The sequence below is a fragment of the Lipotes vexillifer genome, unplaced genomic scaffold (assembly GCF_000442215.2).
Source record: "Lipotes vexillifer unplaced genomic scaffold, Lipotes_vexillifer_v1.1 scaffold779, whole genome shotgun sequence".
Taxonomy (NCBI): Eukaryota; Metazoa; Chordata; class Mammalia; order Artiodactyla; family Lipotidae; genus Lipotes; species Lipotes vexillifer.
Genome location: NW_006788448.1, coordinates 10940 through 24516, shown reverse-complemented (window position 1 = coordinate 24516; position 13577 = coordinate 10940). Strand labels below are relative to the sequence as shown.

The window sequence follows — 13577 nt, the reverse complement described above, 5'->3', positions numbered from 1 at the left end:
TGGAGAGTATAAAATGGGAGTATAATTTTAAATAAGGTCTTCTTAGAAGGCCCCACTGGGAAGATAGCATTTTAGCAAAAACCTGAAGGAAGTGAAGACTGAAACTATGTAGGTGTTCGAGGGAAAAGCCTTCCAGACAAAGGTACGGCAAGGGTGTGTGTGTGGCTGGAGCAGAATGAGTGAGGGGAACAGAAAAGATGAAGTCAAGGGGGTTGCGTCTGGGAGGTGGGGGAGGGCAGCGTGTGTAAGCCTTTGACAGGCTTTGGCTTCTATGCGGAGGGAAGTGGGGAGCTATTTCAGTATTTTAAGTGAGGAAGTTACCTGAACTGACCCACAGCTTAACAGGTTCAGTCTGACCGCCATGTTGAGAGAAGACTGCGTAGAGGCTTATGGGTAAAAGGAGAGAGACAAGTCACAAGGCTATTGCAATAATCTAGGCGAAAGATAATGGTAACTTGAACCAGGGTGGTATTTTGGATATATTTTCAGGGGAGGATTCGCTGATGGATCAGATGTGGAATATAAGAGAAAGAAGTCACAGATGACTCCAAGATTTTTGATCTGAGCAACTGGAGGGATGGAATTGCAATTTAAGGAGATGGGAAGACTACGAGATGGGCAGGGTGGGTCAGAAATGTAGTTTTGAACTTATGCTTGATATGCCTACAGTCATGTCTAAGTGGAGATGTTAAGTAGCTGAATGGATATGTTGTGTCTGGAAAGGAGAAATCTGGGATAGAAATACAAATTTGGAAGTTGTCAGCATAAATACGGTATTTAAAACCACAGGATTAGGGCTTCCCTGGTGGCGCAGTGGTTGAGAGTCCGCCTGCCGATGCACGGGACACGGGTTCGTGCCCCGGTCTGGGAGGATCCCACGTGCCGCGGAGCGGCTGGGCCCGTGAGCCATGGCCGCTGAGCCTGCGCGTCCGGAGCCTGTGCTCCGCAACGGGAGAGGCCACGACAGTGAGAGGCCCCCGTACCGGAAAAAAAAAACCAAACCAAAACAAAAAAACACGGGATTGGATTAGATGACCAAATGAAATGAGCATATATTGAAAAGCAGTCCAAGGACAAACCCACAGGCACCCTAGAGTGTAGAACTGAGGACGGTAAATGAGAACCAGAAAAGAACCAACCCCTTCTGAGTTGCCAGGGAGACAGGAGAAGCAGGACAAGAGTGGTCCAGGAAGCCAGGTGAACATAGCATTCAAGAAGGGAGAGTCTGGTCAATTATGCCAAATTCCACAGTCGGGCTGAGTAACGGGAAGACTGAGAACTGATCAAAGGATTTACCACGTGAAGGTCATTCCTAACCTTGTCCAGAGTGAGTAAATGAATGTCACATTTCCTCCATCTATATTTGATTGGGACCCAAGAGTGCAGGGACTACGTCTTTGTTTCTCCAGAAAGAGTTTGATGAGTTTGATAAATGACTGTAGGAATGATTGAATGAAATGGCTTTTCCCTCAGGGTCTGGCCTCCCCCAGTTCCTACTTTATTTTCCTTAGAGCTGTAGAGGGTGAGAAACTGCACAAAGTTCCCAATCCCTGAAAGCCAGACTGTCTGGAATTGCCTGTGGTTATTTCTCTGTTCTGTTCCACAGAGCCATAAAACACCCCCAGCCCTTCAGGGCAAAGGAGTCAAAATCTAAAAAAGCAAATACTCTACTCCCAAAGTCACAAGAAAACATCTGCAAGCTGACTCAAATGAATGTAGTCAGGCCACTGGGAGAAACCGCATTCTTGAGATCATTAACTCATGGCATTGTTCAATAAAATACTAATAAAAATGGAAGTTGAAAACAGCTGGATGTTGATGCATTGTTCTCTGGAAGGAGGAAGATTGCCCCTTGGGGCAGTCATTCTATAGTTGCTACCATTTCTTATTTACTATATGTGAGGAACTGTGCTAAGAAGTACTTTATGGGCATTTAGCAAACCGAATCTTCATAACCAGCCTATAAGAAAGGTACTATTATCACCCCCAGATTATAGATGTAATAGTTACATATAACAGCTGATGAAATGGAGGCTTGGAAAGATTGAAGGGATGTCTTGGGATTGAGTACCTTCCCTATTGAAGGACCCTCAGGAGTGACCTGATCCCCGTCAGGAGAACTGTCTCCTGGCCAGGATGAGGAAGGCCCTGGTGATGCTTCTAGAAGGCAACTTTTCCAGGGAGGAAAAGAGGGCCCAGGGGTGTGATTCTGGGACACAGCATCCTGAGAGCTGAGGTGCAGGTAGGGGGTGTAAAGAAGACTCCTGAGAGAAAGGAAGGAAACAAAAACACAATCACAGTTTGTTTTATCCTCAGGCACATCTCAACTAAAAAAAATCAACTCCATTTTTTTTCTTTTTCACACCCCGAGGCCTGTGGGATCTTAGTTCCCTGACCAGGGATTGAACCTGGGCCCTCGGCAGTGAGAGCGCGGAGTCCTAACCACTGGACCACCAGGAAATTCCCTTGACTCCATTTTATAGGTAAGGAACTTAAAGCTTCGAGAGGGTAAGTAGTAATTTCTCCCAAGTCACACAGATGTTAGGAACGGGGGAAGGCCAGAATTTGCCCACGGGGTTATACAATTTAAAAGGCTACGCTCTTACCACATTTCCAAAAGAACTCCAGACATAGCAATGAGAGATTCTTAAGAGATGGGGCTACTGAAAGGCACCCGTTAAAAAGAATGATCTCATTCACTGGACAGCTTTCCCTGGCCCCTCTTGTCTGTGTGTGTTAGGAAGCAGTCCACTCCTGTTATTCAGGGAGCAATTATTCCACTCTCCTGGCACGTTCAGAGCCATTTGCTTCTCTTCCTTTTCAACCATTTATTTTCCTGCTCCTGTGAGCTCTGTCAGGGCAGAGGGAAGAGGCAGAATGCTAACCCTCCACTTATGTAAATTTGGGGAAATGTCTTATTGGGGATATGGTTGAAACAACTGGCTAACATGACATTTTATACAATTTTGTCTGCCTGAATTATCTGGAACCCCCATTAGTTCGTTAATTGGTCCCATGGTAGGTCCAGCAAGAGGCCACACACATGACACAGGGACTTTATCAGAGGTAAGCTCCATCCTAGAAACTCACAGGGCCGAGATGGTGGCCATTCAGTTTATGGCTGTTCAATAAATAATGATGGTCACTGGCAACTGACTCACCAAACTTTGGTCTTCAAGGAAGAATCATGGACTCCCAGGACTCAAGCCCCTCAAAAGGCTACCTGGACTCACCCAATCTGACCCCTGATCCTGGGAGGGAATTCCCTCTCCAACCTGCAGGACAGATGCCCTGGTCCTTTGCTGTAAGCCCTGCAGTGACGTGGCCCTTAACCTCACCAGGCAGCCCCCAGGACTGGGACCAGGGGGCCCTGTTTTTATTTATTTATTTATTTTTATTTATTTAAGGCAGGGGGCTGTTTGTTTACGGCCATGACTGGCGGCTTTCCGGGATCTTAGTTTCCCCACGGGGGATTGTACCTGGGCCACAGAAGTGAAAGAGCCGAGTCCTAACCATTGGACCACCAGGGAACTCCCCCAGGAAGCCCTGTTAAAAATCTCTTTCTACATTGAGCTGAAATCAGCCCCCCACTGTGGCTACTACCTAGTTCTGCTCTCTGGAGCTACTCAAAACATGTCTAATCCTCTTCTACATGCTAACTCTTCCAGGATCTCAGGACAGCACTCACGTTTCTCTTCTCTGCTCCTCCGCTACCCGAGAGTTTAAATGAATTACAGTACACTTTATTTTAAGCAAGTAAAAAGACATAACCAATATAATGAAGGACCTGTGCAGCGATCCCCAGTCTCCACTTCTTCTCCCCACACCCCCTCTTATATATTTCTGCATGCATACATACATACAGGCGTACATACTGCTTATATATTTCTTTGGACTGTGGGATCCCAATGCAGAAAAGACGCTGGTGGGACCATTTGTAGTGCAGTGATAAATAGAAGAAAACAGAAGTCACAGACTAAAGTTTTCTTGTGATGAACATTTACAAACTGTGTCTACCAGCTGTGTGACTGTGGGCAATTTATCCAACCTTTCTCAGTTCTATTTCCTCAACTGTAAAATGGTAATAATAGTTATACTTACTGCGCGGGTTGTTGTGGGATTAATCTAGACTGTGCTCCTAAATCATTTATACGCGGCACTTCAAGTAGCTGTTACAAATGTTTTCTCCCTCACCACCTCACAGACTGGGAAAGGGGCCTAGAAGGGGGTGAGAGTATTACTAGGGGTCACAGCTAGTTAACATCAGAGCGGAAACCTAAACCCAGATCCCTGATTACTCCGGTTTGCCGGGACCCCTTCCTGCTCCCCATTGCGTTCGCGGGTGTCCGCAGACGTTCATCCTGCCAATGCAGATTAGAAACTCACCCCTCATCCCACAGTGCCCACGACACTGGGAAGTCTCTACCAAGTACCGACGATAACTGCAGCGAGCTCGGGTCTTGGCTTTTTGCCATTTAGGAAAGGGGAGGGATGGGGATGGACAACACTGGCTGGCTCCCTAGGAGTAATTAAAGGTTAAAGGTAGTTTTCGGCCTTGCGATCTGAGCGTTCCAGCCGTTTGCATTCCGATACAGCTCTTTAGCGGCTGGCGCACCTGGGGCGGCGGAGGCGGGGCCACAGCGTGCGGCGCGGCGGCCGGGGGCGGGGCCGGGACGCCCGGTCTTCGAACCGCAGAGCCGAGCGTTGCGTTACGGCCCCGGGGCGTGGCCTCGCGCAGGTACGTCGAGCTTCTCGAGTTTCACTGAAACTTTTCCAGCTCCGGGGATACGTGCGCAGAGGCTCCAATTAGGGGCAGGTGGGAGGGTGGCTTTTTCTCCTAGCGGCGAGTGGGACTCTGAGTTTCGAATCGTTGGCGGCGAATTCCCCGCCCGCCGGGTGTCGGGGCTGCTGGAAGGATGCGAAGCCTGAGCGCGGCGTGGCTGCTGGGGGGCGTCATCCTGCTGGGGACCTCTGCCTCCTGCAATCGCACCGTCCTAGGTGAGAAACTTGGCCAAGGAGGGCTCGTGCGGCTAAGGAGCGGGGGTCCTGGGCACCATGGGCAGGTGGGGGAGGAGGGTCAGGCGCGCGAACGGTGTTCTGCCGCCGCCGCCGCCGCCAACTCCTCCCGACATCCCGCAGCCTCCTCTCGGCGGCTTTGAATGGGGGATCCCTGCGCCCTGGGAGCAACCAGCTGGGACAAGCGGGAGAGGCTGAAGTCTACGGAGGGGAAAGGGAGGGAGCGGAGTGCTCGCTTCTACGGAGTACCCAGAGGGCTTAGCCTCTCGGGCCCCGGTGGGTTTCTTCGCAAACACGGAAATCCTTAAGGAACATTTCGCACACCCTTGAGACTCTTCCGGGCTGGTCCTGCGGGACCCGCGCAGTTAGCGAGTTGATGGCTCAGAGCGCGGGGGTGGCGTGGATGGGAGCCCGCGGCCTGGGAACTTTCTGCCTCGGTTTTTGCAGCCTCCTTCAACTTTTGGAAGCCACTCTTTGGGGTCGGCCCACGGCGTTCAAGACGCCCCCGGGGCCTGCAGCTCCTCTGGCACAGGGCACAGCCGGGGTGTTGAAGTCAGGGCCGGACCCTGCTGGGTTCTTGGGGTGACAAGCGCTCACCCCGAGGTTTAGGCCAGTTAGGAGGATTAAATGAATGGAACTTCGACCCTGCCTTACATTCGACCAAGTGAACTTACGGCCCTGGGTTTCCCTGGCCTTAGCTGGCTGCGGCTCAGGTCTGTAGGCCGGAGGCTGCCCGCCCCAGGAAGGGAACAGCACGAAAGCCGTCCCTGGCGGCGCTCAGGTGCCAGTTTGTGCGCCGCAGCGGGGTTCCACGGGTGTGCTGCCCTGGGTGTGTTCGAACTAGTTCGGCTGAGGGTGGAGCCTCCCGGGCTGAGCAGGCCTCCGAGGGCGTAGGCACTGTTAAGCCTGGTATGGCACTGCTGTGATGCTAAAGGACGCCCCGCTGTTTGGGGCAGCCAGGGTAGCCTTGAAAGGGAAGTTTTAATTTCCCTGCGAAATTTGCAGACCTGTTGCAAAGGCAGGTTCTCACTTTTATCCTCTTCATAAAGACATTGTAAAAGAGCAAGTCACTGTGAATTTGAATTAGACGGAAGAATGTGATTCTTTTCCCTTTGGAGTTACAGCAAAGGGTATTTTGGTGGATACTTGGAAACTGCACCCCTGGTACACATTTTATTGACAGCATTACCGAATGTAAAATAGTTGTCTGGCGGGAAGCAGCCGCATAGCACAGGGAGATCGGCTAGGTGCTTTGCGATGACCTAGAGGGGTGGGATAGGGAGGGTGGGAGGGAGGCTCAAGAGGAGGGGATATGGGGACATGCGTAAGCATATGGCCGATTCTCTTTGTTGTGCAATAGAAACTAACACAGTATTGTGAAGCAATTATATTCCAATAAAGATGTATTAAAATTTAAAAAAAAACAAGAATAAAGGCATTTATTTACAGGAAGTACTGAAACTGTGATGCACGCATGTCCTTTTACTCTTATGTTTTAAACTTATAAACTTAAAATTTAGGAGCAAAGTTTAGTATGTGCAAACTTTTTTTTTTTTTTTTTGCGGTACGCGGGCCTCTCACTGTTGTGGCCTCTCCCGTTGCGGAGCACAGGCTCCGGACACGCAGGCTCAGCAGCCATGGCTCACGGGCCCAGCCGCTCCGCGGCACGCGGGATCCTCCCGGACCGGGGCACGAAGCCGCGTGCCCTGCATCGGCAGGCGGACTCCCAACCACTGCGCCACCAGGGAAGCCCTGTGCAAACATTTTTTAAAAAAAATATGTGGATGTTGATGTTTGATCTGTTTTATGATTCAAACGGTCCCTATAGGAAGCTTGCCCGAGTGTCTGGCTTGTTCTTGTTTACAAAGTGAGGGTCTGGAGCTGGGGGGATTCCTGAAGTATAAGGGGGACTTACTTTAACAACAACAAAAATCAAGTTACTTGTTAACCAGAAGTATTTAATATTGCACTTTTTTTTTTCCTCCACATATTTTTACTCCTTTGCAGGGTAACTGTCCTAAAGGGTCAGTTAAGTAACAGCGAGACTTTAGGTAGATGGAGCTTTCCTCACAACTTGAAGCTAGATTGATTTTGATTAAGAAACAGGGCATCACCAGTGTTTCTGCCCTTTAGCACCTGTCTTTGCTTACCCTCTTCGGTTCGACCCTAAGGTGTGCCCCTCAGTTTGCAGCAGGACACATCCTAGGTTTGATTTTTCTTCTCCAAGGTTTTTCCCCAAAAGACTGCCTTATGGAAGGGAACTCAGCCTAGAGTGTAACCTTCTCATTTTACAGATACGGGCCACTGAATTGAGGAGTGAGGGGCAAGGAAAACTGTCCATCAGGCCTCTGCTTTCTTTCTGATCACAACAGTAATCGATAGTTATTTCTGTAAATATGTTTCATCTGTCGCCCCACCAGATCACGTACTCCAGGAGGCCAGGGACCCCTAGCGGCACCTCCATCACCACGGTCCAGCACAGTCTCATTCCCTAAAGGACCTCAGTAAATAGCAAATGAAGAAGGAAGTGAAGGGACTTGCCCAGAGTGACCTGGTGGTTGATGGCAGTTCAGCATTTAAGTCGGCTTCTTTTCAGGCACTTACTTCTTTCCACCGTGTCACGAACCTGAGAAGTCCCCTGTAATGCAGTCATTCCATTTTTCTTTTGGAGACTGAAACTTGTGTTCTTTTTGTAATTGGCTTTTAATTATACAAGCTGTATGTGATCACTGTAAAGGAAAAATGAGTCCAAAAAAGGGGTTGCATTAATTAAATCACCCTCAGTATCCAAAGCACTGCTAACATTTTGGTTTCTAGCCTTTCTCTTGCTTTCATACATCAGTGCATAAAATACATATTCACAGAGAAATTTTTTTTGTACAAGTATGTGTTTATATAAACATCAGTAGCATATCAGTAAATGTAAAACATTTTTAATGACTCTAAAATGTTGTCAATGGATGTATCATAATTTTTAATTGGTCCTCTGTTGATAGACACATGGGCTATTTCGAGTGTTTTGTAATAAGAGAGAACACATAGAAAATGAAGATGGGACTTTAAATTTGTGTTTGGTCGCCTTCCTGGCCTTGTAGTTACTAATTAACCTTGATAGGCAATGTTTTAGTGAAGTCTGTGTTTGTCTTTCTTATGGTTTTATTAGCTGGACAAGTGTTGAGAGGAAAACGGTTCATCCTGAAAGAACACGAGAAAGTTGACTAAAGTGTACCTAGAGAAGGGGTACCGAGCAAGTGAAGCTTTTATTTTTTTTTGATCTGTGCTCCCAAAAGTCGGAGCAAAAGAAGATTTGGGGTGAGGAGGATAGTAGGGGAAAGAACACAAGAGGAGAGTTTAAACAAATAAAGTAGCTGCTCTGTACTTGCTTTGATTGGGAGGGTGCGCCACAGGAGGATGCTTAATATAACAAAGAACAGGTAGCGTTTTTAAAGTTAAAAGTTTTCCATGCATTTTTTCCCCAAAATTGTACAAATCAGAAGAATTAAAAAGAAAGCGAAACATCCCCTCCTCTTTCCCCTCTTCACTCTCAACAGACTTTTCTATGCAGAAATATATGTATTTTGTAACAATAGAAGGATCATAATGTACATTCTGTCCTGCAGTTATTTTTTTTTTAACCTAGTAGATCTATTCATGGTCAGTATAAAAAAACTCTGTCCATACTTGTGTAGAGGGAATATTATTCATTGTATAAATGCCATAAATTATTGAACTAGCCTTTTTTGTTTTTCTATGGTCATTGAAACTAACATTTTTGTTTTACCATGGTAAACAATATTCTAGTAAATATTCTTATACATAGTGTTTTTGTGCACTTTACTAGTATATGTGCAGGACAAATTCCTACCAATAAATCGATGAGTCGTAGGGCAAGCACACTGAAAATTTTGATGTTTTTGCCAAATTGCCCTCCAAATAGGTTGTACCAATTTATACTCCTTTGAAAAAGTAATCCAAACAACATAGAGGGGTGTGAAGTAAAAAAAGTAAGTTTTCCCTCCCCATCCATTTTACTCGATAGAGATGGCCGTTGTTTATAGTTTAGTGGGTATTTTTCTAGACTTCAGATTTACAAACAAATTATGATTTTGTTATATAGATGGAAGCATATTATTCTGCCAGTTGCTTTTTTTCAATAGACATATTGTGACTCTTTCCATTTCAATGCTTATTAAGTAGTGTAGTGTCTACTATTAATGCTAGGGACTGTGCTGAGGATATGGTGAATTAGGACTGGTGGTTGATGAATGTTGCTTCCTGTTTGTTTGTAATTGGGGTGGGGGGATGCTGCCTTGAGCATCAGTGGGTGTGTATTCTTGTGTACTTGGGCAAGTATTGTTGATTACAGGTCCCAAATGGAGAATGCTTTTGTGTGTTTAAACTTTACATGTGTTTAAACTTCATATGTACATTTAATTTCATCTTCGCTCTTGAAAATAGACATGATTTTGTCTGGTGTACAGATGGGTTATAGAGTTGGAAGCTGGAATAGCATCAGTTCTAGACAAGTTCTGTGAGTTGGGGTGACTGGGATAGGATGCTGTACGAGGCAGAAGTCTGCACTGTGCTGAAAGTGCTTCAGGGAACTTTGAGCAGCATCTTGACATTTACCAGTGTTAGAACTGACCAGTGTTATACCAAGCAGCGTGCTGCTTGTGTGCTCTGCCACCGGTACAATGAACATAGCTAATATGACTGGTATTTCAGATTGAGATCATTCAAGGTCGTATGTTGGAATATTCGCAGGAAATTTGTCTTTCTCTCTCTCTCTCTCTTTGAATCCTTCCCTAACTTTTTGTAGTATTTCTTGCTCTTCCCCCCGCCTCCCCTCTATTTTAGTACTCTTATTTAAAATAGATTTTTATCTCTCTTTACATGAACCTTCCTGACCTGTCATGTGTTTATTTTTATGGAAAACTTTAGACATGTGAAAGTAGAATATTACAGTGAATCCCAGGTACCTCTCACTCCGCTTTAATAATGATGCCCCAGCCTCCTTCCTGCCCTCCTTCCTGTGTTATTCTTTAACAGCTTTAAGATATAATTTGCAGACCATACAATTCACCTATTCCAAGTCTACAATTCAGTGCACTTTAGAACATTCACAGTTGTCTATCCAGTGCCACAATCAACTTTAGAATATTTTTATTACCCCATAAGAACATCCCCCCCCACCCCCGCTCTTAGCCATCACCCCGCAATTTGCCCCATTCCCCAGCTCCTGGCAACCACTAATCTACTTTTTGTCTATGGATTTGCCTATTCAGGACATTTATTATAAATGGAATCATACAATACATATTCCTTTGTGACTGACTTCTTTCAAAAGCATAATCTTTTCAAGGTTCATCTGTATTGTAGCATGTATCAGTTCTTCATTTCCTTTTATTGCTAAATAATGTTCCATTGTATGCATATACCACATTTTGTCTACCCATTCATCACCTGATGGACATTTTGTTGTATCTGCTTTGGGGCTTTTATGAATAATGCTGTTATGAACATTCCTGTATAAGCTTCTGTTTGAACACGTGTTTTAATTTGTCCTGGGTGTATACTTAGGAGTAGGAATTGATGGGTCATATGGCAACTCTATGGTGAGCCGTTTCAGGAACTGCCAAATTATTTTGCACAGTGACTGCATCACTTTACATTCCCACCAGCAGCACCTGAGGGTTCCCCTCCTTGTGTTATTTTGAAATAAATCCAGATATAATTTCATCTTAAAATATTTCAGTATGTATTCATAAAAGATGGCAATTTCCTTTTCAAACATCACCACATAATAACCACTGACAAAAATTGTGTAATATAATCAAATACTCAGTGTTCATATTTCTAATTGTTTCGTAAGTGTCATAAATACTATATTAATAGTTTGTTCGAATCAGGATCCAAACAGGGTCCACACATTACATAAGGTTAATATTGTCTTATAAGTCTTTTAATTTATGGGCCCTACCTCCACACCTCTTTCTTGGTTTTTGCCTTGTGATTTATATTTTGAAGAAATGAGGTCCTTATCCTGCAGCAGTTTCCACAGCCTGGATTTTGCTAATGACATTCTTATGTTATTGAACATGTCCTATTGTCCCCTTTATTTCTATTAATTTGGCAGTTGGATCCAGGGGCTTGTTCAGATGAAGGTTCGTTCGTTCTTTCGTTTGTTGCAAGATTACTTCATAGGTACTTCCTCCCTTCGGAGGCAAATAACGTCTGGTTATCATGTTTGTGATGTGGGTAACTCCGGGCAATCAATGCTTAGATTTTCTTCCCTTTTATAAAGCAAGTTATGTCATTTTTTTTGTTTGTTTTGGTACCAAGGGAAAAAATTGAGTCTTTTTGTGGTAATTAGAAAATCTTGGTGGCTCCATTCTGCAGAAACGCAGTCTGACTCATTGTCTTGGTCTCTGGTGGGCTGTTTCTGGGCTGGATGTCCCAGCTCTCTGAATGGAAGAGTCCTCAGAACAGGAGTCCACTGTCCAGTCACCAGCTTTGCCACACCTGCCTCTCCGGAGAGCCGGTAACCGCTTTTCAAACCAATGAAGAATTTATAGGATTCTCTTACACCTCTGAAAGTCTTCCAGAACATGTTAATATTAATACAACTAAATATATAAATTATTAGAGGAGGGGTTAGTTCAAAGCGGGGCTGTTAAAATGGTAAAATTTTACATTTAAAATTTTCTGTTTGAGAACAAACGTGTAGAATCCGCACAGGTTAGGTTGGTCTCAATAGACTCCAGCGCGTAACCTCACGTCGGTCTCCGAGGCTCAGTGTGATATAGAGGTTAGAACCAGGGAGTCTAGAAACGGACTGCCTTGGGTTGAATCCTGACTCTCCAACCTAACAACTGTTCAGCCTTGGAAAATTTACTCAGTTTTTTCAAGCTTCAGTATATGCATCTAGAAAATGCGGCTCTAATAATAGTACCTCCTCATAAGGTGTTGTGAAAGTGAAGTAAGCTAATACACGTGAAGTGTTGAAAGCAACGCTGGACACACGATATGAACCCTTATTAAGCGCGGGTGCTTGTTGGTGTTGAGGTGGTTTTATTTTGCAGGGCTGTACTCCTGGAATCCCCTGCCGGCATCTGTGTGGTTTGGGTACTAACTGGGTCAGGCTAGAGCTCTAAAGACATGAGCTGCGCTCTTGATTCTCCTTCCTTTTTTTTCATCGGTAGGGCTAGCTGAGCTTTTCAATCCACCCCACGTGCTAGGTCCAGGGCTCTGCCAGGGACCATGGAGATAAGGAAATTAGGAATTAAGGATAAAGGAATTAGGACAGTCCTGGAATTAAACCTGTAATCTCACACACGGCGACTCTTGCCATTTTGACTCCTGGAGCAAGTTCCAGACATTACCAGTCTATAAATATGTCGTTACTATTCTCTTGTGGTGTGTAAAATCGGTCACTCTGCTAAACTGGTTGTGAAAAACATGTAAGTGGGTCATGAAATCAATGTAGGAAGGTGGTGACTGGATTTTATAAGAACGGAACAGAATACAATAGAAAGTATTAGAGTGTACCCTGCACAATAAGGCTAATTATTATTTTGTGAAACTTTTTTTCCATTATGGTTATATGTATCAGAACTGGGTTACCATATAGAATACGTTTCTTACTGTGGGTTAAGGTCAAGCTTTGAAGAACACTGTAATATGTAGGGATATTATTTTATTTTATTTTTATTATTATTTTTTTTGCGGTACGCGGGCCTCTCACTGCTGTGGCCTCTCACGTTGCGGAGCACAGGCTCCGGACGCGCAGGCTCAGCGGCCATGGCTCACGGGCCCAGCCGCTCCGCGGCATGTGGGATCTTCCCGGACCGGGGCACGAACCCATGTCCCCTGCATCGGCAGGCGGACTCTCAACCACTGCGCCACCAGGGAAGCCCTATTTTATTTTTTAAATTTAAAAATAATCATGCTCTTTTGAAAAATTTATAAAAGAAATTGGAAGAAGAGATGAGTCTGTCCTAAGTGTACTAACTTCCTGTGTCTGCCGTAACAAATTGCCACAAGCTGTTGTTTTCAGTTCATTAGAACGTATTTTCTCACATTTCTGGAGGTCAAGAGTCGGAAATCAAAGTGTGGGCGCCCCTCAAGGCTCTAGGGGAGACTCCGTTCCATGCCTCCTCCAGCTACTGGTGGCTGTTAGTATTCCTTGGCATTCCTTAGCTTGTTCCTTGGCTTTACTCCAATCTCCACCTCCATTTTCACATTGCTTTCTCCTTTCTGTCTTCCTTCTCTCTCAAATCTCCCTCTTCCTTTCTCTTATAAAGACAATTGTCATTGGACTTAGGGCCCACCTGGATAATCCATGATGATCTTCCCATCTCAAGATCCTAATGGCATCTACAAAGACCTTTTTTCTAAATAAGGTAAGGATCACAGATTCTAGGGGTTAGGACATGGACATCTCTTTTGGGGGGCCACCCACTCTGCTAAATGAGAAGTGAAGTATTGATCTCTACACCCTTTCATCCTCCACCCACCCTCATCACGGTCACTTCTTAGTAGGGAAGCCTTAAGGGAAGTGA

General features: G+C 45.2%; 1 protein-coding gene and 1 non-coding gene across 2 annotated transcripts in view; one reads left to right on the top strand and one right to left on the bottom strand.

Annotated features, from left to right (window-relative positions):
- Positions 1 to 2387: 2387 nt before the first annotated feature.
- Positions 2388 to 2460, bottom strand: TRNAE-CUC (transfer RNA glutamic acid (anticodon CUC)). The gene has a single exon. It is a non-coding gene; the product is annotated as a tRNA-Glu (tRNA).
- A 2380-nt stretch (positions 2461 to 4840) lies between these two features.
- Positions 4841 to 13577, top strand: part of F2RL1 (F2R like trypsin receptor 1) — an 11089-nt gene continuing 2352 nt past the window's right edge. The window contains exon 1 of the mRNA XM_007461596.1: positions 4841 to 4998. Within this exon, the coding sequence (XP_007461658.1) occupies positions 4917 to 4998 (82 nt within the window). The 5' untranslated portion in view covers positions 4841 to 4916. The remainder of the gene's footprint in view (positions 4999 to 13577) is intronic.